The sequence below is a fragment of the Pieris brassicae genome, chromosome 2 (genome assembly GCF_905147105.1).
Source record: "Pieris brassicae chromosome 2, ilPieBrab1.1, whole genome shotgun sequence".
Classification (NCBI taxonomy): domain Eukaryota; kingdom Metazoa; phylum Arthropoda; class Insecta; order Lepidoptera; family Pieridae; genus Pieris; species Pieris brassicae.
This window is the reverse complement of record NC_059666.1, coordinates 22868676-22891920: the sequence shown is the minus strand read 5'-3', so window position 1 is coordinate 22891920 and position 23245 is coordinate 22868676. Positions and strand designations below refer to the sequence as shown.

Sequence of the window (23245 nt, the reverse complement as noted above, 5' to 3'; positions counted from 1 at the left end):
TAACAACCTTAATGATGAGCTTCACAGAGCTTCCGATGTTTTTCTTTGTTGACGACCTTAGTTCATTCGGCGTACGGAAAGGTTTGTTATTCCTAGGCATCGGAAGCTCAGCACAACGAGGAAAAAAAATTTGGGATATGAATGTATATTACAGTTAGCAAAACAGGCCATTCCGAGTGTTTTCAATCGTTTCATAATGATACAGCATTTCAGGTGCGTGCGTGATGGCTAGTCATTTTGTGGATGGATATTTACGATATTTAGTTTTGAAGTATTTTATTAGTTTAGTTAACATGTGATTCATTTATAAATCAATTGAATGTATTGAATATAAACATTTTGTTATAAAACTGTATTATTTTTGGAATCTCGTAATGTACGAATGTTCAACTTATACTTGCCCCATTAAAAATGTAGCACTTATAAAATGTAATGCGGCCTTGTAGTGTTAGTTTGGGTATCGACGAATGGTGCTAATTTTCCTAAAAAACATAGTGCAAATACCGTTGGGAAAAAAGAGAAAAAGATGAGGATTGGTTCAGAAAACCAAACGAAAGGATTGCCAGCATTAAAAGCGCATCTAAAGGTAGCAAAATTTATGATTTAACCCTCTGCTGTTTTAGTCACAAACCAATCACCGCGGCTCGCATCTACAGTATACAATTAGATAAAATATTACCTTGGTAAAACCAACAAAATTATAAGCTGTTGATGCGAAATAAAGCTTATTTTTTTCTCATACTATTATGTATTAGTTTATGATTGATATCAATTGTTTTGTATGTATTACAGTGAAATACTTTTCGCAAGTAAAAGAAATTTTGTGTTATCTAAAAAATAAATATGTATATAACTAATTAAATAAACTTAGTTACCTAAAAAAAGCTTAAAATTATTTCGATAATGATACAATGTTTGTGTGTTATTTTATAGATGCTAGCAAAAAAAATATGAGAAAGATTTTTCTTCATCTAATATTTTAACCTTTTAATTTTTTATAATATTGTTAGTATTAGTTGATTGCTTTTAATACAGGAATAAATTTTCATGGAAATTTAAGGGGTGTCGTTTAGGTTTTGGTAATGGTATTCCTTCTTTTCGGGATTATTATAATATGTTGAACGCTGGCTCAAAAAAACGTTTTGTTTTCGCCACAATGGTGCAAGGGCGACTGACTGGTGAAAGAAACGCATGTCCTAAGTTTGCGTAAGCTAAGACGGAAAATACTGTGTTCGCGGAACGAAAAGGACGTAAGCGCCTAATGAGTTTTATTTAAATTTCTCGTAAAATATGCAATATTAATTTTTTTTAATAAGTAACGCTTTTAACAAGTCTCGGCCAAACTAAAGGGATGTAATTCAATATTTTTTTTTTGTTTCTTAATACTCGTCATTATTGAATAATTAGTGCAAAATATTTTGAATGAAATTAGACAAGTTTAGTGGTGACTTGTAATTTATTTTATCGAAGAATTGCTATTGCATTGCGTTTTGGATCAGTGTCAACCATTCAAATTATAGTAATTATTCAATACATATTTATTGTTTGTAATTAAAACATCACATAAGTACTTATATAATGAGATCCGTAGATCGTAATTAGTGATTTTAGTTGACGGCCCCCTCTTAAGATAATGCTCATGATCAAAATTAGCACCAATCGATCTGAAGGGACACAGTGTACATATTTTTAGAACTTCTAATCGGGTACTAGGGAAATACTCTCAAAGAGTCAAATTGTAGAATTTAGATAGAAATTGTAAGAAACATTTGTGAATTTTTAGATAAAGCTATTTGTAAGAGACGTTTTGAATTTTTAACTGACTACAGCGGCACTCATATTGTAACAATAAAATATTATATATATATATATATATAAAAATTGTCCTATTAAAATGTTGCGGTTAAGAACTTAAATTACTTGACTAGGTGCAGGTACCATCGCTTCTCATATCAAGCAATAAATTTTATCTCATACAGATACGGAGCAAGTATTTATATTAAGGTTTTTATTGAAGTGCCGAGTATTGGTTTGAATGTCGTATGATTTTTGGAATTGTCAGCGACACACACTCTAAGACAATATTTTAATATTTAATCTTTATTGTTCGTTGACAGGTGACAGTTGTTGTCACAAGATACATTAAAATAATGGATATGCATTATTTTCGAATTAAGCATAATGGTCGGCTTCGAGCAATTATAATCGATAATTATTAATGCATTGTAAGGTCAACCGAAATTTTTCCTTTTTTATTATACAACACTTATTGTCTATTCTCTGTGTAAAGTGCCAATTTCGTGTTTATTTATTATTATTTAATGATAATTTGGAAGATTAGATTTTAATTCTGTGCACTATGGTAATTTAGATATTAAAACGGAGACTCCTATTAAATTCTAAAATATTCGGAAAGATTTCGGTACTTTAAATGTTAGTTAAGAAAACGGTTAACGCCTTTTGTGTTGCAACGATAGTAGAAGGCAAAGTGGTCATGAATTTATTTCATAAAAGTTTATAAATAAAGATTTTGTCGTACAAACCGTAGTTTGAATTATTATTGTTTTTTGTCAGTATGCTTCCAGGCGATTATTAATGTGTGTATTCAAAAATATATAGTATGGTAGTAAAATATATATATTCAAAGACAATAATAGTTTGGAAGGAACAAGAGGGTGATCACCTATAGTAGCCTCCTAAGAAAATTATTAGTTGATAATCCCATATTGTCATTGAATGGAGGTTAAAAAAACAAAGACGCAGCTCAATTAATCACCTCTATTACACTGATAATTTATTTAAAACTCAATAAGTCTTTTGTAAGGCTGGGCAAAGGGCACATTTACTTCAATTTTATTGTTAAGGATTCCACAGCCACTTTCTTTTAACACAACTGAATGCTGTGTTACGCATGGAAATCTTCAGAGATAATAAATTGAAATACTGCCTGTTTACTTATATTTAAGTTAAAAGCAGTGCTTAACTATTTTGAAATTGCTACACAATACATATGAATCAAAATAGACGTGAAACTTTATAATATTAGAATCGAAACCGGCTTCAGAAATACTATAATAGTAAGCAATGTATATAAAAAACTAAGAAGGCCCTAACTTATCACCTGAAGTTATGTTTAGCCTTTTAGTTCGTTGTCATTTTGAAATGAATTATTTAAAACAAAAGGGTAAGATTAAATTCCACAAACACGGAAACGTTGGTCCCTTTTTGTACACCTTTGGAGTCCATAGGCGTTGCCAAACCAGATTTCAAAAATACACATCAGCTAGATATTTTTTGATGGCTGTTATAGATAAACATATCTATAATTTTGTCTGGACCAATTGTAATGATATACAGCAGTAATGATATATATTAGATAAAACTTTGGCATTGCTTTTCAAATACTAACTTACTTTGACTTCTCCTGCAATGATGTCTTAATACCTTACCAAAAGTAACATTATGCCAATCCTACCATGGAAACCTCCTGCGCCGATATTCAGTATTTTTCAATATTCAGTGACGTTAGCGTTAGGGTTTTCAAAGAAGTAGGTACCTAGGTGACACTGAAAATGTTTAGAAAATGAAAAAAGGCTTTATGAAGAAAGTTGCCTATACATTTATTGCTTTTCCAAGTAATCTCTGTTCCTCTCTTCACACGTCGCATTCGATGGAACCACTGAGAAAAGCAGTGGGCCCATTCTTCAATAGGGTCTCTTCTATGGCATTATTATCGTACGCTTTCACCGTATCTTCAGCGCCCGTAAAGCGAATACCTCGAATTTTATCTTTAGTTCTTGGGAATAAATAAATGTCACAGGGCACCAGGTCAGGACTGTATGGCGGATGACTCGTTATCTCGACACCCGTCATAGTTAAATATTCAACAGTCCGTTTTGCGGAGTGCGCCGAAACGTTGTCGTGGTGAAGGAGGATCCTGCTTCGAGGGCGCTTCTGTCGATTTTTTTCGAAGACGACAGGTAAACAGCGATTGACATACCAGTCTGCAGTAACTGTCCTTCCATCTTCTAGCACAACTGTCGCGAAATGACTTTTCTGACCAAAAAATGCGGCATACAACTTTTTTCCTTGACTTCTTCCCCAGTTGAAAGTCGAAAGGAAACACCCACTGAGCTGATTGTCTTTTGGTTTCGGGTTCTTAGCAATATATGCAGCTTTCATCGCCTGTGACGATATCAGATACAGCATTTAATTTCACCGCCGTTGAATTTATCTAACATTTGGCAACACCAGTCCATGCCAAGGTGTTTCTGTTAAAGTGAATTAAAGTATGGGGAATCCATCTGATACATAGCTTCCAGATGCCTAAATGTTCGTGTAATATTTTTTATACTTGACTCAAACCAATGCCTAGGCTTGCCCGTATCTGCTTATAGGTCATTCTCTTATCTTCCTCTATCATGCGTCGCACAGCACTGTTCATCAGTAGTCGCTCTTAAAGGACGTTCCTCACGTGGATCATTATTGAGATTGCTACGTCCACGCTTGAAACTAGTTAAACCTATTGTAAATAATTGCGCGAGATGGGGCTTCATTTAGAAATGCTAATCGCAACCTATTATTGCTTTGTTGTTGAGTAAGCCCACAACGAAATCATAATAACACAATATGCGAAAATTTTCTCGCGTTAGGTTCATTTTCACGTGTTACATGAGTTTTAGATTTACCTCCAATTCAGAAAAACAAATAACAAATGAACACAAAGAGTTCTAAAATTGAAATTCAAAAAAGTTTTCATTACACATTTTCAGTGTTACCCACGTATATTATATAAATAAATTTCTAAACTCAGACTAAAACATCAAATTATTTTTATTTGCTAATAAGATTGAAATTCTATGGTCCTCAAAGAACATAAATGCCATATGCCCGCTTAATAATTAATCCAATCAGTTTTGATTGTAAATCATTTCGAATCAATTGGAAACTAAAGGGGCATTCATTATAATTTGGTATTTAAGTTTTTATAAGGACGCGTAGATATAATGACCGTCATAAAAGACTTTACTATATATGAATTAAACTGGTTTGATAGTATCAGCATATAATTTATTTTGAAAAATAAAAATATTTTTTAATATTAGTTTATACTAACTCTGCCTGTGGCTTTATGCACAAATTTAAGAATTAAGAAATTATTTTTAAATTCTAGTTAAGTACACAAGATTATAAATGTACTTATTTGATATCATTTAAAAACTGTAATTGAATTAATAAATACTAAGATTACCGCTTCAGTTGCAGCCATTGCTAAAACTATTGCGCAAACTGATAAAATATTCTTTTTCATCAGGCGTATGCTGCTCTACTAAACACAATTTTTGTTTATATATATATATTTATGTTTTGGGCTATTCACTGAGAAGCATTCCTTAACTTTGTAAAGTTATTTTTCAGTGACGATAACAAACAATTACGTGAATAATTATTTCTAATTACTTCTATTTTGTATTTTTTATTTTCGTAGCACAATATTAGAATTGGTAAGTTCATGAAATGGTCACCCAATGCCAGGACAGCGAAATTTTTCAATTACGATATTCCATATTATTAGCGTATGTAACTGTATTCACCAGCTTTAGTCAAAGCAAAGCTTTAGCAAATTGTGCCAAATAATAAATTCTTTATTCTGTGAAATTTGTATAATAATAACTACGAAAACTTAGGGCTTCGCTACCTCCTCTAACCTCCGAAATAAAAAATGAATAACTGACAGTATTTTATGTTATATTGGCCTTACTATGCGTTTGCAATTACGTTTTCAACTACTCGCAGTTACATACTTTTATCGTTTATTGTGCATTAAACATACTAATTCGCCCTAATCAGTATGTCAAGAAATGTTTTGCTTATACCCAAACAGAACAGGCGACTTTCGCTACAAATTTTTTAGATACACTAATTTAATAGCATTCTCGAAAAAAACAATAGCTTTGTTTTGAATAGAGTTAAAAAACAAGATAATCCTACTTCGATTTTTGATTAACACAAGTTATTGCACAATACGAGATAATTGCTTTTTGAAGCACTAAAGATAGATAGCTACTCATAGATACAAAAGTATTTAAAATCATGCAAATTATTAGAAAAGACGTATTTACAGACTGCTTTGGCTTCATAAAATAATTAATAATGTTTATAATAAATGTAGATAATTTTGAGTTTCGTCGGTATAACTAAAATAAAAAAAAAGTCCTTGACGACTGAGCCAGAATTTCGTATATAAGGGAAGATATATTAGTCCGAAGTTATCAGTTGACCGTTCAGACATTCGAAGTAGTGTAGTGTTTTGAAAAGTCAAATATTACAAAAAAAATGAGCGCCATTTTTTATTCGTTCCTACTGGTTATTCAGTTAGCATTTATTCAGACTCTAGGTAAGTGACATGACAGTTATTTCGATTTTGGATATGTTTATAGAATTAGAAGTAATTTTTTAAAATATTTAGTAATATAAACGTTTGATGTATCTCAAATTAATAAATATTATTATTACTTAATATCCCATATTTAAAAAATTTCAATATAAAATTAAAGATAAATCTTCCCTTTCGAAACATAAATTGGTTGATTATCCTCTGAAACATTGTTACTATATTTGGCCCTTTCGTCGGTTTCTTTATTATCAAATTCTTCTTAAAACAAAATTCTACTTTTTCATTAAACATTCTGAAAATTTGTTGGGTGGTCCAGTGTTGCATTTAATAAATGTAATTGGTAATTAAAAATCATAATGATCATAGATTAATTAAATAATTTATTGTCTATTTAAACATATTATATCGTAGTTATTAAACGTCACTGATAAAACCGTTTGCTGTTGCTTATATTTAAAAAATAAAAATAACCGATAAAATACCAATAACCCTTATAAGTAATTTCAATGTGAAACGCAATAACTTACGTAAAAATAATATCAGGCGTTAAAATGAACTTTGTAAACAATGCAACGTGTTTTGTATAATATTAAACAACTTGATACGTTTAAGATATCGTTTACAAAGAAATTTCATTGTCATTTTACACAAATAAAAAACAAGTTATTTAACAAACAAGTAATAGGTACCATATTTAAATCCTTGCAAGAGTTGTCACCTTCAAACTACAATCTGTTAAATTGTTTATGACCCGTTTTAAACTCTTAAGTAATTGTTGTTTTTGTCAATGTTGATATTATTTAAAATATAAAAGGGCGAACTAGACAAAAATGTTTTTGAAAATCTCGTATGCTGATTACAGAAATAATCGGACATGAAGCGCAAGTTAACAAATGAGAGCGTATCGTCCACCTAACCATTATCATCAAATAGTTCGATTTTAATTTTATCACAGCTATTTCTAGGCACTGCAAAAACACCAAGAATAATAAAAAAATTGTAATAAAAAATAATAAAATTTTTATTCTAGACCCAAGAGAGTACGGAAAATGCGATGTCCGGGACTCGGAATGCCTTACCAGACAGGTCCAACTTCGGGTACCAGAAATAACCTCGGATCTAATAGCGGAGATTGCGGCGAGACGTCTTGACCCACTGATCATTGACGTTGCTGAGATTGATATCGCTGGTGTAAAAATTAATTTCTACAAGGCGGTGCTACGCGGAATCAAGAACATCGTCATTGAAAGCATGGAGTAAGTGTTTGACTTGGTCCGACGTATGCGCTTTTTAATTTGACAATAATTGTCGGATTGTGAAATATCCTTAACTGTTATTGTTCACAATGAACAATTATCGTGAATAGCCAAATATTACTTTAACCGTATCAAACGAATGCAATTATTGGTCGTGTCAGTTTGTAATTTCTTACTTCCAGAACATTGAAATTTATGAAATTTAAGCTTGGTCTACTTAGTAAGGTTTACTTTGGCGAGTCGGTGGAGTCATTTTTGACTTTACAAGTAAAATACTGACTGTCCGGAACGCTACATATTGCCAAGTGCATTGTAAGTTATAGTAAGTTTTTTTTCTTCCAGTTTGGACTCTACGAGAAGACAAATGCGAATGGTAGCTCACACCGACGCCGTCGTTAAAGGCCGTTACACTGTCGATGGAAACGTCCTCGGTTTTGTGATTAATGAAGATGGTGATGCAGAGATTAACTCCAGTTAGTATTTTTGTTGAATTTATATATTGTAAACAAACTTTTTGCGAATTTGATGACGAGGAGACGTCGCACCATGAAGTCGCATCATGAAGCTTTAGCATTTCGTGCTTTTGTTTTTATTTCGTAATAACACGCATTTAATCATAAAGGGAAATGTTTTTTTAAAATACGTAAATATACCTATTCTTAAGATATAAACATAAACTTTATTGTCAAGATATAGGACGTAGATTGGTCTATTTTTTTGTCATGCATCGAAGGGAATTTTACACGTGAAATAATGTTGAAAATTAAGTTTTTTCTAATCCCAATATTGTGATGGATACTTTAATACGTCAAATTCATTCAACAAATAAACAGACGTTATGCTTCGATACCCATTTCGTTCATAGAAAACATGAAATATTATATATTATTATAGCTTTTATTTATTTTAAATATTCTAAGATGGTTGTTTGTATGTTAAAATATGTGTACAGGAATTTGGCTTATTTCATAACACATACTGCGTTTGAACCGTGGTTCTTGAGTTCTTTAACCGGCGAATAATAATGAATTTGGAGGGTAGCTATAAAAGATTCGTGATAGTTTATAAATCAATATGCGTTCAGTTTGTATTCCTGTACGAATGTTTGTGTCAATCATATATGGGTATGAGTATATCCTATATATGTTTTTACATCTTTCTGTGTCAAAAGGCGTTTTAAGATTTTATTTTATTTACGTTTTCTAGTTTGGAAAAACTACGTTTGTTGTTTTAAGGCAAGATTACTGGATCCTATAAATAATAACCTATAGTTATATTATAGATATCCATTCATGTTCGAGCTACAAAAACCTTGTTAACCTTTAAGTATATTTTTTACTATTTAAATTGTTGTCCATTTTTGATCAACTCCAAAAGCAACAATTTTATATAAAAAAAAACTTGCTTTAATTTGTTTTAATATTTCTTAGAAAACTTCCAAATTGGTTACGTGATGCCATACGATATCGTCAAGGATTCCAACGGCAAGGCTGTCTTCGACCTTAAGAGTTTTACCTTCTCTTATGATATTAAAGACAGCGTGCAATACAATTTCACCAACTTGTTCAGGGAAAACAAGGGACTGAGTAAGCTACCAATTGTCTTTTGCCTGATGCAATTAATTTGCGTTTGGTTACATCTATATTAAGAACTTTAACGCTATAAATGACTAAGTAGTATACTATCTTAGATTACAATAAAGCTAATAGATAATACGATAAGAGAAATCCTTGTTAAATTTCCAAATATTCTTGATTTGATTTCGAAGAATGACCCTAATTATTAATTTCTTGACTTTGAGCTTTCATAAGACGAATCAGTAATAAACGATGTACTTTTTTACAGGTGACTCTATGCATCACTTCCTGAACAGGAACACTGGATGGTCCAAGGTCCTAATCACAACCTACGGAAAGCCTCTTCTAGATATGATTGCTGGAAAGATGTTCAACGCTTTTAGGTCCTACCTTTTAGAGCATCCCATCGATGAGATGGTCTATTAGATTACTACAGGATAAATACTCACAATCTGACATAACTAAAAAGTAATGCGAAGTTGTCATACTATTGATAGTTAAAGCTTCAAAGCTTCGAACTATTGAGCATTTTCATGTCATATTAACAGAATTTTTTTTATTGAATTTACCACAATGTCTGAACATGTTATGTTAATTTCAATTGCATTATTAAAATTCCTCAACACGATGTTTATTCCAGCAGTATGTACGCAAAATAAATCAATGTTTTTTTGAAATTATATACTTTGTTATTAATAGGTAATCAGGTCATCTATTGTGTATGCTTCAATCATTTTAATAGTGTAAATTCTTTTGTATATGTATTTTCTATTATATGTTCTTCATTTTTGATAATAAAATTTCATTAAAATTAATTTGTTTCAATTGCTTCATATTCGATTCTTACTTTCATTTATACTTTTACAATTGGACTTGAAGATTAAATGTGCATTTGCCCTTTTTACCTCCGTTGGGGTAAGATTCAGTATTGAAACTAAGCGCGACTTCCCTATATGAAAACTGTCATGAATTTTATCCCTATTCTTTTCTAGACGTCCAATCCAATCATACCTTGAGGGTCGAACGATCATTGTCGTCCCTTATTATTAACGAAGCAATAATTGTTACGTGTAGGTGAAGGCAGGAAGGCGTTTAAACGTGTGCTAAGTCATTGAGATTTAAACGATTTAAGCAACAATTTTAATTTAATTATTTGAGTGAATTTTCAATGCATATATTTAAGGCTTTCTTGCCAGCATGTAACAGACAGAAGCATCTTGAAGTTGAGGAGAATAAACAAAACAAGAAATGTTGACATTCGTAACAAAACAAAACTTACAGATGCACTTCTACACGCTCTAAGGCTTAAACGGAAATGGGCGGTCATATTTCTAGAGCGCGGGATAAAAGATGGACACTTGAAAAAACAAAATAGCTTAGAACTACTACAACGAGTTGTATAGGACGACAAAAGAAACGATGGACACGTGACGGTATAGAACTAGCGGGAAAAAACTGTATGAATGTTGCTTAAGACAAAAAGAGATTGGAAAATATGGAGGAGGCTAAAAGGGGACATACAAAAACTAGACTACTAAAAAAGAAAAAGTAACCGAACTTTTTTTAACAATTATACTAATATTAAGAAATGTAAACTAACTTTTTGTTCCATGGATTAATGAATAAAGCTTTAATAATAAATGACCGGTTTAACCTTGAGGCGTGATAAAAAGCATAAATCGTCTATTATCTATCTTATCTTTTAGCTTTTAAGCTAATAATAGACGATAGCTAAAGGAATTTTCTGAAAATCTTTCTAGATCCGATCTTTATTGGAATTAGTGAAAGATGAATCTCCTACACGTAGCGACATTCAAGTCCTCGAACCAACGATTAAATAATTCAGCCGTTCTTGCTATTTGCGGCAATTTGCATAGAAATGAGTTCTGACAGAAGTCACAATTCGAAACTGAATTGAAATTCCGATTATCCTGCTAGCAAATCGTGCCTAATGCTCTTTTAGAAAAAATTTAATTTTCTACGCGATGTAACTTATTCATTGAGTTGCGGCCGCCTCCCCAGCTTCATTGTTCCTTATCGTATTATATCTTTGTTTCCACCTGTATGAAAATATAGCGATGTATAGTAAAATATATTGAATTATTTAGACTTTAAAGAAATTGGGAAACGCATTGTATAAAACGTAACAGCAGCCAGGAATCAAATTTAAACTTTAGTATAAGCGTATGTATGAGCTACAATAAAAACTACTACTCTCGAAAAAAGTTTTTTTACAGAACTGAACAGACGTGTGGACACAATCCCACCTTTTAAGTGTGATGCGGCCTATTGAAGGGCGCGCCTATCCAAGAGATATATAGCCGTCGCTTGTGTTAAACTGTCTAGGGGAGATTGACGAGGGGAAGGAGTTCCACTCTTTGGCTGTTTTACAAAAAACGACGATCTAAATCGTGTACTGTGACACTTGGGGAGAAACTCCAGCGTGATCCAGCTCCAGAATCAGGAGCTATCTATAGGATCAACTACGCAAAGTTGCACAAATCGTATAATTAAGAAACAGATTTTTTTATAGTTCCATGTAGCATTCTTCGGAATGTAATCTATAGAACACTAAAAGGCAGACAACTAAACGGCAATGGTCAAGACTTCAGAGTTGAGCTACGAGTAAATGGCAGCACCAGCCCAGAGATGACTGCAGTACCCAACGCTGGGACTCGAGCTTGATAATGATTGAGAAGCTGCTGCGGCGTAAAGAACAGTCGGACGTTTGCCAATATACCACGGTTTTTTCCTGACACCTCGGAGTGAATAAAACGCCCAAATCTAACATCGGACAGAACAGAGTATCGCCAAGAAACTCGAGACGGTCAGCTATATTCAAAGAAAGAAAAGCATTTTCTTACTATTTCGATGAAATTGTTTCTTGAACGTCGTTTTCACAAGCTTGGAAATTCAAATTTCCCTACAAGATAATTACAAATTAAAATCTGGCTATAATGGAGAGACTAGGTTTACGGGTACCAAGTAGAATCCTGAGGCTTCTGTGTAAACTTTTGGATGTACCGCGCGCATAGTCAACTTGGTTAGCGAAGCGACACTCACGCGAGCAATAGAAATAATAAACAAAATTTCCATTGAGGTAGACCTATCTGTACACTGGCTGAGTTTGTTTGTCTGTTATATTTTAAGATTATTGTCTTGTTAGACAAACTTATGTACCACTAACACTCTTCATTTCTGAAGGTCGTGTTAGATAGAGGTGCTACACCACTTCCTTTACAGATTTTCTAGGCTTTCTGGATCTCTGCGTGTTACATGGCCAAAAAAACTCAGGATCGTAACAACGTGTCGAAAAATCATTATTTATCTGTAACGATCTTAGTACGTACATAGTTTTCTTAGCTGTCCAGGGAATCCTTAGCATCCGCCCCCAACACAACACAACAATTATTGATTATCATCTCCTTAGTATTGGATTTATTTACGAGTAGTCACAACTTTCTGTCTACACTCACTGAATTAGTTCGGCTAAGTCATGTTCAATTGATGTCAAGTGGGTGGTATCGTTGGCATACCTAAGGTTGATTGCTGATTTTTCCTCCTCCAATGATCTTTCTAGCAAAAGAGATATAAGAGCTACGGTTCTATAAATATTAATAAATCCGTAGCACCCTTTTTGTGTATCGGGACTAGCACCAATTCCTTTCATTATTGAACCCATGATCCATGCCATATCTGCCGTCTTCCTCTGGCACTTTTGAAGTTGGAGCATACGGATAACAATATCGACGTTTACAAGGCATGACTTTAAATTGATTTTCATAGTCAAGATACGATCATTTAATCCTGTAAATCCCACCACTGACCGGTTTATTGAGACGCAGATATGGCAATCCCGTTTCTCCTTTAATTTTCCATACCTGAGATTACTCAGTATTAACAGAGTGTGCGTAATACTATTCTTCTTTTCCGTCTTTGCCGTCTCCGCTTTGGTGGAAGCACATATTCTTCTGTTCTGTTCTGTTCGTTCTGCTCGCAGTGGAAGGCGGGCATAAGTCTTATTATTTATAGCGCCGGTAGCATTTTGTCCACACTCCGCCTACGGTTTCTTACGTTAGTGTGGCCAGTAGCATATTTCACATCATGTGACCTAGACTCAACATAGAGCCGGATGGTAGCCGGATTGCATGCTTTCTTATGCTTTTCTTTAGATTTACTTTCCGTTTAGTTTCTTTCCTTTTACCCTTACCTCCACGAATTTATAGGGAATATAGTGTAGCTGTTTCCATCTTGCCTTCTACACCGCAATTTTTTTTGTGCTCAATATCAGGGTTTAGTAATATCGTCTGCTCAGATCCTCTATCACTCTTCTGCTTGACTCACTGCTGTCGCAGGTATCACGACTTTATAGGTTACGTGAAGGTGTGAAAGAGGGGTTGGTGATGAAAGGGTATTTGACGGAGATGTTAAATATAATATATTCTGCTTCACCACCCCTTAAGTTATAATTTCTGGTATCCCATAAATCTATGTCCTAAAAGCCTAAAATATATTGGTACATTGGAAGAACCAAAAATTAAACATGACTACGATATACTTTTCGTTTTCTTTAGAATAATTGATAGTTCAATAGTCTTAGGAACCTTATTTCCACCACCACAATCATCAGATACAGACGAAAAATTACAAATATACACAAAATAATGTGATAACCTACGTTTTTAAGGCCGGTTAAAAGCGCAGTGATTCGTACCTTAATTACCCATTATGATGGTAATGGACTGACACATCAATATGTGATGTCAATAACAAGGTTGCGTAGGCTCTATTGTACTAAATCACCTCTGACCTAAAATCTATACTTATTAACTCACAATTGAATCGATATATTACAAGGGATTCGTCTGTCTTTTTATATCATTAAATTTGTAATAGTTTTATTTTATGATTGTTTGATTACATACATCTTTTAACGTCTCTTTTAAATGGCATAGATATAATTGTTAAAAGGCATATAGATAATTGTTAACATTTAAGGCTTTGGTACAACATTACTGAGTTAACTTTTTAATTAGCTATAACGCCTAAAGTGTTTTAAGTGTGAGTGTAGCACTTGGTTAGATTTCTGGGGAAACATTTATTTTTATCTGTGTGCACAAAAGATTGATGAGAGAGATCTTACTTTCTGCAAAGAAAAAAAAAATAACAGAATTGTATGTGTATCACGCTGTATTAAATTTTACTTATACTTCTAAATACATAGAAGGATTTGGTTTTGAATTTACAGTTAACCATCATAATCAGAAAACACTTTCGTCAACTATCAGTTATTAGATGGTCAAAATCTAAACTCCAGATGCAGTCGAGGCTCATTGTTATGGTGCGTCATACGGAAGCTCCAAACCGTTCCACATACATACATGATCAATTTATATGACAAATTGTGTAATGATTAATCGTCTTATTAAACCTTGGCTGTGAACAGCCTGTTATCTAATGTGACAGTTTTTATATATATATAAGGGAATACATGAATATCACAAACAGTTAAGCTTCAGAATTGCAAAGTTGTACAATCAAAATGGGTGCGATCTTTTGTGCTTTATTGCTGGCAATGCAATTGACATTTATTCAATCGGCAAGTAAGTGAATTAATAATTAATACTTTTAAACCGAAACGTATAAAATGTTTTGTCTTCAAAATACTTTAAGACGATCTAACTCTAAATATGTTTCAATATTCGTGCTGATCAGACTTCTGTCTGTTTGGGCCAATGACATATCAGTTTCCATACGATGCTCTCCTTAACCACTGGGCTAACACATCTTTACAAATATATAACGTTCAAACAATTGTTACATTTCAGTACCCCGTGTGTATATTAAATGTAGTGTTTGGGACTCTGGCTGCCTAGCCAGACAAGCTCAAATAAAAGTGCCCGCCCTTACCTCTGGAATACCCGAGCTCTTCACCGAAATATTGGATCCCATGCTAGTGAACTTCGCCCGTGTAAACCTCGCCGGTTTAAAAATGGATTTGAACAATGCCGTCATTCAAGGACTCAAGAACGCTGTTATTGATAGAATTAAGTAAGATAAAATGATATTTATTCGGTTAATTATAAATCCGTTTTTAACAGGGTTCCAAAGGGAGGGGAACGTTTACCCACAATTCAATATTTTATTCCTAAGTTTTGTTACATGTATGTATGGTCTTACTTGGGTAGAAAGTCTTCAAATTATTTACCGAAAATGACCCTTCATATGAAATATTTATGTATTATAAAATTAAAAATCGTTTAACTTATTTGTTAATATAATTTTATCCTTTGCAGTATTGACACAGCATCGCGCCAAATACAATTAGTGTACCATACCGATCTTACGATGAAATCCCGGTATAGTGCTCAAGGAAGTATCCTCAATTTGCCATTTAATGGAGATGGGGAAGCTGTAATATCAGCAAGTAAGACTGCATGAATAAAAAATAAAAAAAAAGTTAAAATATTAGCTTTACGTCTTAAAATTCTAATACAAATTTCCTCGTTAGAGACCGTTTTAAAACTGTATTTATAAGCCTCCATTTGATTGATATCAGCAAGACTAAATAATGAAATAAAAAATAACAAACATATAAATAGTATATAATACGTACGTATATATTCTCAGAAAAAGTGCATATGGAGTACCTAATGCCGTTTGATATATCAAAAGACGCTTTTGGCAGAGATGTAATTGATCTGAAGGGACTGCAATACTGGTTCGACGTTAAGGACAACGTGCGGTTTGACTTCACTAACTTGTTCTATGGAAACAAGGGACAGAGTAAGTGAACTGTTTAGCGTTATGGGCCACGCCCAAGATGTCCAAAGTCCTGACATTATTACAATGCAAATTGTGCTTGTGAAACAAAAATCAAACAATTACTCTTTTGTTTATTTTGAGGCTTAATCTCAATAGCGTTAAGTTAGGATAGTTACCTGATTTAGAAGATTGATGTATTCGCAGGTGATTTAATGCATCAATACCTGAATACAAACTGGAAATCAGTTGCATTAACCTACGGACGATCAGTATTTGACGTGCTGAATATGAAAATCTTCAACGCAATTAAATCATATCTTCTTTCGCAGCCAATTGAAGAAATATTTCTAAATTAGATTACAGTTTTGAATTTATGCACTATAAATATATACTTTTACTAACTTTTAATTAACATATTATTGCAAAAAAGCTCTCTCAGCTTCATGTTCAAATAATACAATAACGTCTTCAAAATGTTTTCATTGATTGGCACATTTAACAGGAAAAAAATATTGTTTCACAAAAACCCGAATCTGCTTGCTTCCGCTTTGGTAAACGTGATTCTTTTTAATAATACCGAAATAGCATACAAGTGAATGTTTTAATTTTTTTATATTCAAAGTGCTAAATGTCGTCGATTATTTTAAAAGCATTAAGATGTATTAACATATATTAGTTTAAATTCCCCATATACATATACTTTCACTACTTATATATACATTTGTATGATTTTAATTTACAATACAATATGGTTTACTAATAAATATAAATCGCAATATTTAGGCATTTTTCTTTACTAGAATAAAATTTTGTCCTCGCTCTCCCAATAACCAGAATTGTACTTTATTTTGCCATATTCATACCTTAGTGCGGTATACAGAGAAATAAGTTCACTTTAAGTAAACTGGGTGATGTTTTATTATTTTCTTATGAGACGTATAAAAATAAAAATTGTCTGTTTAATTTTGTAGTTTATCCTCAATTCTCACGAGACCTGCTTTTTCGTTAATATTGAATAATAAAAAAAATCATGAATACTGTTTCACTATTGTATTTTTTACTTAATTGTGTACAATGTATTTATCCGTACGGTGAGTTTGATTTATTAATACGAAATTTATACAATATTTTGTGTGTCTACTGTTTGTAACACAAATTCAATTTCAGTTTTCTCATCGGTGGAAAAATGCTCTTACACTGACTTTAAATGCTTAAAAAAATCCTTTCAAAAGGCTTTACCATTGTTTACCGAAGGGATCCCCGAACTGGGAATTGAGAGAATGGACGAGTTAGTCGTTCACGATAAAACATACAAATTGGGTGGGTTGGATTTAACCTTGAAAGATGCACGATTAAAGGGTCTCAAAACAACAGTCTTTGATCACGTGAGGTATTGCTACATTTATTCACTATATGGCTTGTATTGTGCAACATTTCCGCATACCTACTGCTTGAAACCTGTATGTTTTTTTTAACTTTTTTATAATTCGAAATTCAAAACTATGTATGTTTTTTTAACTTTTTTATAATTCGAAATTCAAAACTATGTATGTTTTTCTTTTAACTTTTTTATAATTCAAAATTCAAAACTATGTTTGTTTTTCTTTTAACTTTTTTATAATTCGAAATTCAAAACTATGTTTGTTTTTCTTTTAACTTTTAACTTTTTTATAATTCGAAATTCAAAACTATCTATGTTTTTTTTTGTTTGTAGAAACCAGTTTTTAACTTTACAACAGTTAGTAAGTGGTTAAAAACAAGCATCGGTACAAAATAATGTATAAGGAAATTGGATTATAATGATTTTCTATTTCAGCATTGATACCAACAAAAAAGTTCTGTTTACTAGCTACCACATAGAAAAGTGTTCAATGAAGGGGAAATATGAAGGGGTTGGAACTATCAAGGTCCTGCCTTTAAGAGGCTCTGGAGAAATTTTCCTTAAGTTCCGTAAGTGGGCTAAATAGAAATACACTAACAAAAACAAAATAATACCTGATTTAACTTAGGGTTATAATATTTTTTTTTTTATAAAACAGGGGGCAAACGGGCAGGAGGCTAACCTGCTGTTAAGTGATACCGCCGCTCATAGACATTCTCAATACCAGAGGGCTCGCGAGTGCGTTGCCGGCCTATATATATTTAGTAATAATTTTCATGTCTCAATATTTCAGGTAATGTTGCCTTATCCGTTAATAGCACATATGTAATGGAAAATAAAAACAATAAGGAATATTTTATCCCAAAGAGTTATACGTTTGACTACGAGGTGAAAGATTCTGCCCATTTTAATATGACTAATTTATTCTCGGGAAATGAAGAGTTAAGTAAGTTGTTTATCGCTTCACACACTATTTATATACAATACAATACATCACATCTTAGATATCCCATCTAGAACCGTCAAGTCAAATGGTTCATCAACTTGCTTTGTCATTGAGTTCAATTTCTGGAGAAAATAATTGAATTGCATTACATTTCCTCGATTTAAATGTATCTGAACCTAAAATAAGAAAACAATTATTTGATTTGACATCATAGTTACATTTCTAGGTAACGCAGTATTGACATTTCTGAATGAAAACTGGCGAGAGGTCTCAAAGGAGTTTGGAAAACCGATCATCGAAGAACAAACCAGACAAATATTTAAAAATGTGGTAAAATATTTCTCAAATTCACCTGTTACTGAGATATTTTTACATTAATAATTTTTAAATAAACTTTAATGATATATTACTAACTTTTATAACGCCTGGTAATTTATAAATAGCAAAGATGTATCAGAGCATCCGAAATGTCATACTTGCTTTTAACATCCTGTTCTGTCTTTCGTAAATAAGGGCGTCACACACTGGTTCTCACCATCAAACTGAAGATATTTTTAATAAATTTCTTCTTTTGAAAAAACAAAAATTTACATTTATTTTTAAGATCACTATTACCAAAATAGTTTTGAATTCCTGTTATCCTCATATTGGTTTCTAAGTACTTACAGTAAGTTCGCTAGATATCGTACTGACTAATCCATTTATATTACTTGTTACGATTAGAACAGAGGAAGTCAAGTGCGCTCACATTAGTATGACAAGGCTATCAATACAAGATTGCTAAGACAGTGCCCGTATGTTCGCAAAGACGTTGATTAATGCCAAACCCGACAACCAGGTGGCAGCCATTATTGAGATAACGCTAATTTATCTTATCGCATATGCCACAAATCCCTTAATTTCTATTTATTTATTCAATATGCAAAGCCTCATATAAATATGGATATCCATATTCCAATGTATTTTGGGATAGCGCGTATGAAAATAATTAATTGTACGTGAAATAAATATAATTGGAACAATAATAAATATATGACTGGCCTAGTCGTCTTATGTCGCAAAATCGATTACAGGATATTTGTAGATTTCAAATGTTTGTTATTGTATTAACCGAAATACTCAAAAGTCAAATCTTTGTTTGAAAGAAATATTTTAATTTTATACATTTTGTTGATTTTGATGTATAATTTTTTGACACGGCCGATCGCCATATTTGATTGCATCTTACTTTTATTTTCGATGTGATTTTAATACAAATTTAGTTTGTGTACACTTAATTTGACTTATTTAATAAACGCCTTAATTCATATATCACTTAGTCAATTTTTGTCCGTATGGTGAACTAATTGCAATTTAACTTAAAGGCGAATTATTTGGTATACTAAACCTTATCTTAATCATTGTAACAACCTGGTAGTCGTCCTGGTAGTTGTGCGTTTTTAAGTTTCGAATCTAGAAAGCATTGCGGTATATACTTAGGCTTACTATTGCTAAAAATTTGCCTAACATTGGTTTAAAAGTGTATCAAAATACAATTAGTCCAAAAAATATTATACCAATATACTACTTTATACAATATAATACTTTCATCATATCACACTCTATAAGGGCCTACCTACAATCAGTATTGTGTGTGGCTTGTACGCCGTGAATGCGGGCCTCTGGGCCTTTGGAGTCCTCGTAAACTCTGACCCTAATGTATATGAAACAAGGTCGCAGTCATAAAAAAAACAACATATCGGGACCATAAAAATCAAACAAGGCATGCATTAGTTATCATTGCAATTGATGCAAAGCGGTCAAATTGTCTCGAACGAAAAGAGAACGATAATTATCATAACAAATATAGCAGCAGATTTTCAGAATCAGAATAAATAGCGAAACTTATTACAATTTATTCCGAGTGATAATAAATTCGAAAATCGTTAATGAGTTAATCAACGATGTTGATCTTTCGTTTTCAGTTTCCCAAGTCGTAACGAATTGTACAGATCAAAAGTTTAGCAATTCTAATAATATTCTGCTTAATTTCACATTGTTTTCTTGAAATTTTACATCTTTAAATAAAAATTACGTTTTTTGTAAATTATTTTATACACGCAATTTTGCGTCGTTGTGTTGGTTCCTCCATATATAACGTAAGGTGTTATTAAAATGACTTAAGGATTAAAATAGACAAGCGCCTTCTGCGCGTAACACATTTCACACAGTACACTTTTGATTATGATATGAATAAATTTTGGCAGTTTGTGTCCAATTAAGCTGTAAGAAGTATCTTATATTATGTCTTATTTACTCCAGTATCTCCTGACAAGTAGTTTATTTTTGTTTGTAATATATAGGAATAAAAAATAAAAACACACAGTTCTGTTAAATTAAAATTAGTAGAGCCGAAGAAAGTATGCCGGGCTTTTAACTTTTAACTTTAACCCCCACAAGGTCTTGTGTTACCGAGTTACGGTTTGTCCTAACGCTGGTTACTTGATAATGCGTTTTAAATTAATACATTAATGAACCTCTAACATGTAGGGATTATGGTCCTATTCATTCATAATCTTTGTCAAAATAGGCTTTCACCCTACGGGTCCTTATCATGTCGAGAGTGATTTGCATAAAATTATTAATTACGCGAGCTCTACGAGCTTCAACGGGTCTTCCTCAGAAATTATATTTACATTATATAACAATTGAATTGCGAATGTTTTTAATATAACAGAAAGAATTACTAGTAAATGCAGGCTTTTTTTCATTGAAATCAAATGTATATATAAGAACATGATACATTATACTTTTTATCTTTAATTAAATACGAGAAGGTATAAGATTGTAATAGTGTTTAAACATGGTATCGTTGGAAATACATTGAAGGGAACAAAAATCTTACAAAGGTAGTACAATACTCGGGATAATGTATAATTTTGACAATTGACATTCAAGTCAAGAGAATCACTTTAGTTCCTTTTAATAATAGAAGTCACAATCATAACTCGTATATATCGGTGGACATGAAAAAGTTTTCGGTGAATATAACTGAATACTCGAATTAGCTTAATTATTCCTCAAAATGCTTCAGACTTGAGGTCGATAGGCCGGCGTAACAGTCACTTAACTGGCAGAAAAATATTATAGACATATTGTAAAATATCAGTAAGAGACAATAAACTTTGTAAAGTATATACGTATGCTGTCATAACACACATTCGTTAGCTTTTTTATTCTGTACAAATCAATTGTATCATTCCATAAATTTGGAATTTTGTCCTATGAATAATAACTAAATCCATTAAATTAATATAGAGCTAAAATTTGGACACTCCAATTTAAAATTCACTTTCAACTTCACCCATTAGTCACCACAAAACGGTGTTTTCGAGTACAACTTGTCTGCGTCCATACCAACTTTTCCAAATGTTTTGTAACAAGTTAATAAGTAGCTTACCAGTATCTGCATTTAAATTTATTACTTTATTCAGTATTTATGGTCTGAGTAGTGTTATCATAATGGATAGGCTTTGAATCGCTGCTGTGGCTTTGAATGACTCCTGGATTCTTTCTAAGTGCGCAGTTGACTCACTCGTACGGTGAAGAAAAATAATTTGCGCTCACAAGGTGCTCGCAATGATCATCTCGCATATAAATAAACAATGGTTTACAAAAGAGTTTGAATGATTAAGGATTTAACTCTGAGGCCAAAGTATTATCATAAAAATAATACACCTACAATTTTTACTCAATTTTTTTTTACTTTGTGGGTATTCAGTATAAGAAAAGACGTAGAATGATTCTCAAGTTTACCGTTAAATTAAATCAAAAATAATGATATAACTTTTTAAAATTTGTGTAATAATACTACACTATTGTGGTAGTGAAAAGGTATATACCTTTTCATAATAAAGATGATGCCTTAGCCGCTTTGTGGTAAAAAGCGAAAAACCCTTGATCTATGATTAAAAAGCCGCCGTCAACTTCCATTGTTTTAAATGTTCAGTCAGCGCTCGGCGGCCTTGCCCTTGGAAAACTGGGATGAAAACAATAGGTTAGACGGTATTAAAAAATCAATTCGCCGTTAGAAGATTTAATTTTGTGCCTTGATGTTATATAATACTACATTCACAAAATGTAATTATTTATTTATTTATGGCACCACCAACAAGAGAAAAATAAAGAAAATAAACAAGCTATGCAAATTAGAACCAATGAGTGGCGATAATAGGTGAGGAAGGAACGTATAATAAATATAATTAGTAAGTGTTTACATAGATAAATATAATATAAAAATTACACATAAAATATACCTTAGGAACCTAAGCGAGCGGCACAGACCGTGCCAGGAACGGTTCTGCGACAAAAATATGAAATATGTGAAGGCAAACAAAAATATATATTCATGGGCATTGGCTTGCCCATGCATAAAGGTATTGTAAATAATAATATTACCGATGCAACCGCGATGTATCACGCAGACTGAGAAAAGTCCCTGGACACAATGGTGTCCATAAAAGAAGGAAAGAAAAAGAGTCGGTTTCGGAATCGGTTGGGTGATTCGAAAAAATTTATAACTCAATAAATTATATTATTAATTTATATGTTATATATATTTAAAGATACGCGGGATGCACAGTTCACATACGTGAAAAGTATTTGACTTTTTGTATCGTAACGGAAGTAGCTCTTTCAAAAATGTCTGTCGTAAATCGATAACGAATCAGATAAGCCGTTTTGAAGATGTGAAATAAAGTTTAATGTTGTTCAACTACAACTACGTAACATTTTGTCAATATATGATATCGGTAATGTTTGGCATAAAAGTTGTCTATGAAACGATCATAATATACTGGTTTCCTGTAAATGAACTTTATGCCTTATCAATATGATTAACCGCCTAAAAAGTAGAACGCTGTTTTACTATTTGGCAAGCGTTCA

General features: G+C 32.4%; 2 protein-coding genes and 1 long non-coding RNA gene across 3 annotated transcripts; 2 read left to right on the top strand and 1 right to left on the bottom strand.

Moving 5' to 3' along the window:
- Positions 1 to 6268: 6268 nt before the first annotated feature.
- Positions 6269 to 9985, top strand: LOC123720171 (protein takeout-like). The gene is made up of 5 exons (XM_045676695.1): positions 6269 to 6397; positions 7428 to 7653; positions 7996 to 8126; positions 9084 to 9239; positions 9499 to 9985. Exons 1-5 carry the CDS (start codon positions 6337 to 6339, stop codon positions 9654 to 9656), a joined length of 732 nt encoding a protein of 243 aa, XP_045532651.1. The 5' UTR covers positions 6269 to 6336; the 3' UTR covers positions 9657 to 9985.
- Positions 9986 to 14759: 4774 nt separating this feature from the next.
- On the top strand, positions 14760 to 16658 carry LOC123720378 (circadian clock-controlled protein daywake-like). Its single transcript, XM_045676964.1, has 5 exons — positions 14760 to 14833; positions 15059 to 15281; positions 15527 to 15657; positions 15861 to 16016; positions 16200 to 16658. The coding sequence occupies exons 1-5, from the start codon at positions 14773 to 14775 to the stop codon at positions 16349 to 16351; spliced, it is 723 nt and encodes a 240-aa protein (XP_045532920.1). The 5' UTR covers positions 14760 to 14772; the 3' UTR covers positions 16352 to 16658.
- LOC123720379 lies at positions 15873 to 18502 on the bottom strand. Its single transcript, XR_006756052.1, has 3 exons — positions 18374 to 18502; positions 16172 to 16219; positions 15873 to 15996 (listed from the first exon to the last, which is right to left on the bottom strand). It is a non-coding gene; the product is annotated as an uncharacterized LOC123720379 (long non-coding RNA).
- Positions 18503 to 23245: the final 4743 nt, after the last annotated feature.

What these genes read in the sequence shown, in the direction of transcription:
- LOC123720171 (XM_045676695.1), top strand. Translation starts at nt 6,337, where the DNA reads ATGAGCGCCATTTTTTATTCGTTCCTACTGGTTATTCAGTTAGCATTT. An exon ending in AGCATTTATTCAGACTCTAG is followed by an intron (nt 6,398 to 7,427) that starts GTAAGTGACATG and finishes TTTTTATTCTAG; the next exon opens with ACCCAAGAGAGTACGGAAAA. An exon ending in CAGGGAAAACAAGGGACTGA is followed by an intron (nt 9,240 to 9,498) that starts GTAAGCTACCAA and finishes ACTTTTTTACAG; the next exon opens with GTGACTCTATGCATCACTTC.
- LOC123720378 (XM_045676964.1), top strand. Translation starts at nt 14,773, where the DNA reads ATGGGTGCGATCTTTTGTGCTTTATTGCTGGCAATGCAATTGACATTT. An exon ending in GACATTTATTCAATCGGCAA is followed by an intron (nt 14,834 to 15,058) that starts GTAAGTGAATTA and finishes GTTACATTTCAG; the next exon opens with TACCCCGTGTGTATATTAAA. An exon ending in GGAAGCTGTAATATCAGCAA is followed by an intron (nt 15,658 to 15,860) that starts GTAAGACTGCAT and finishes ATATATTCTCAG; the next exon opens with AAAAAGTGCATATGGAGTAC.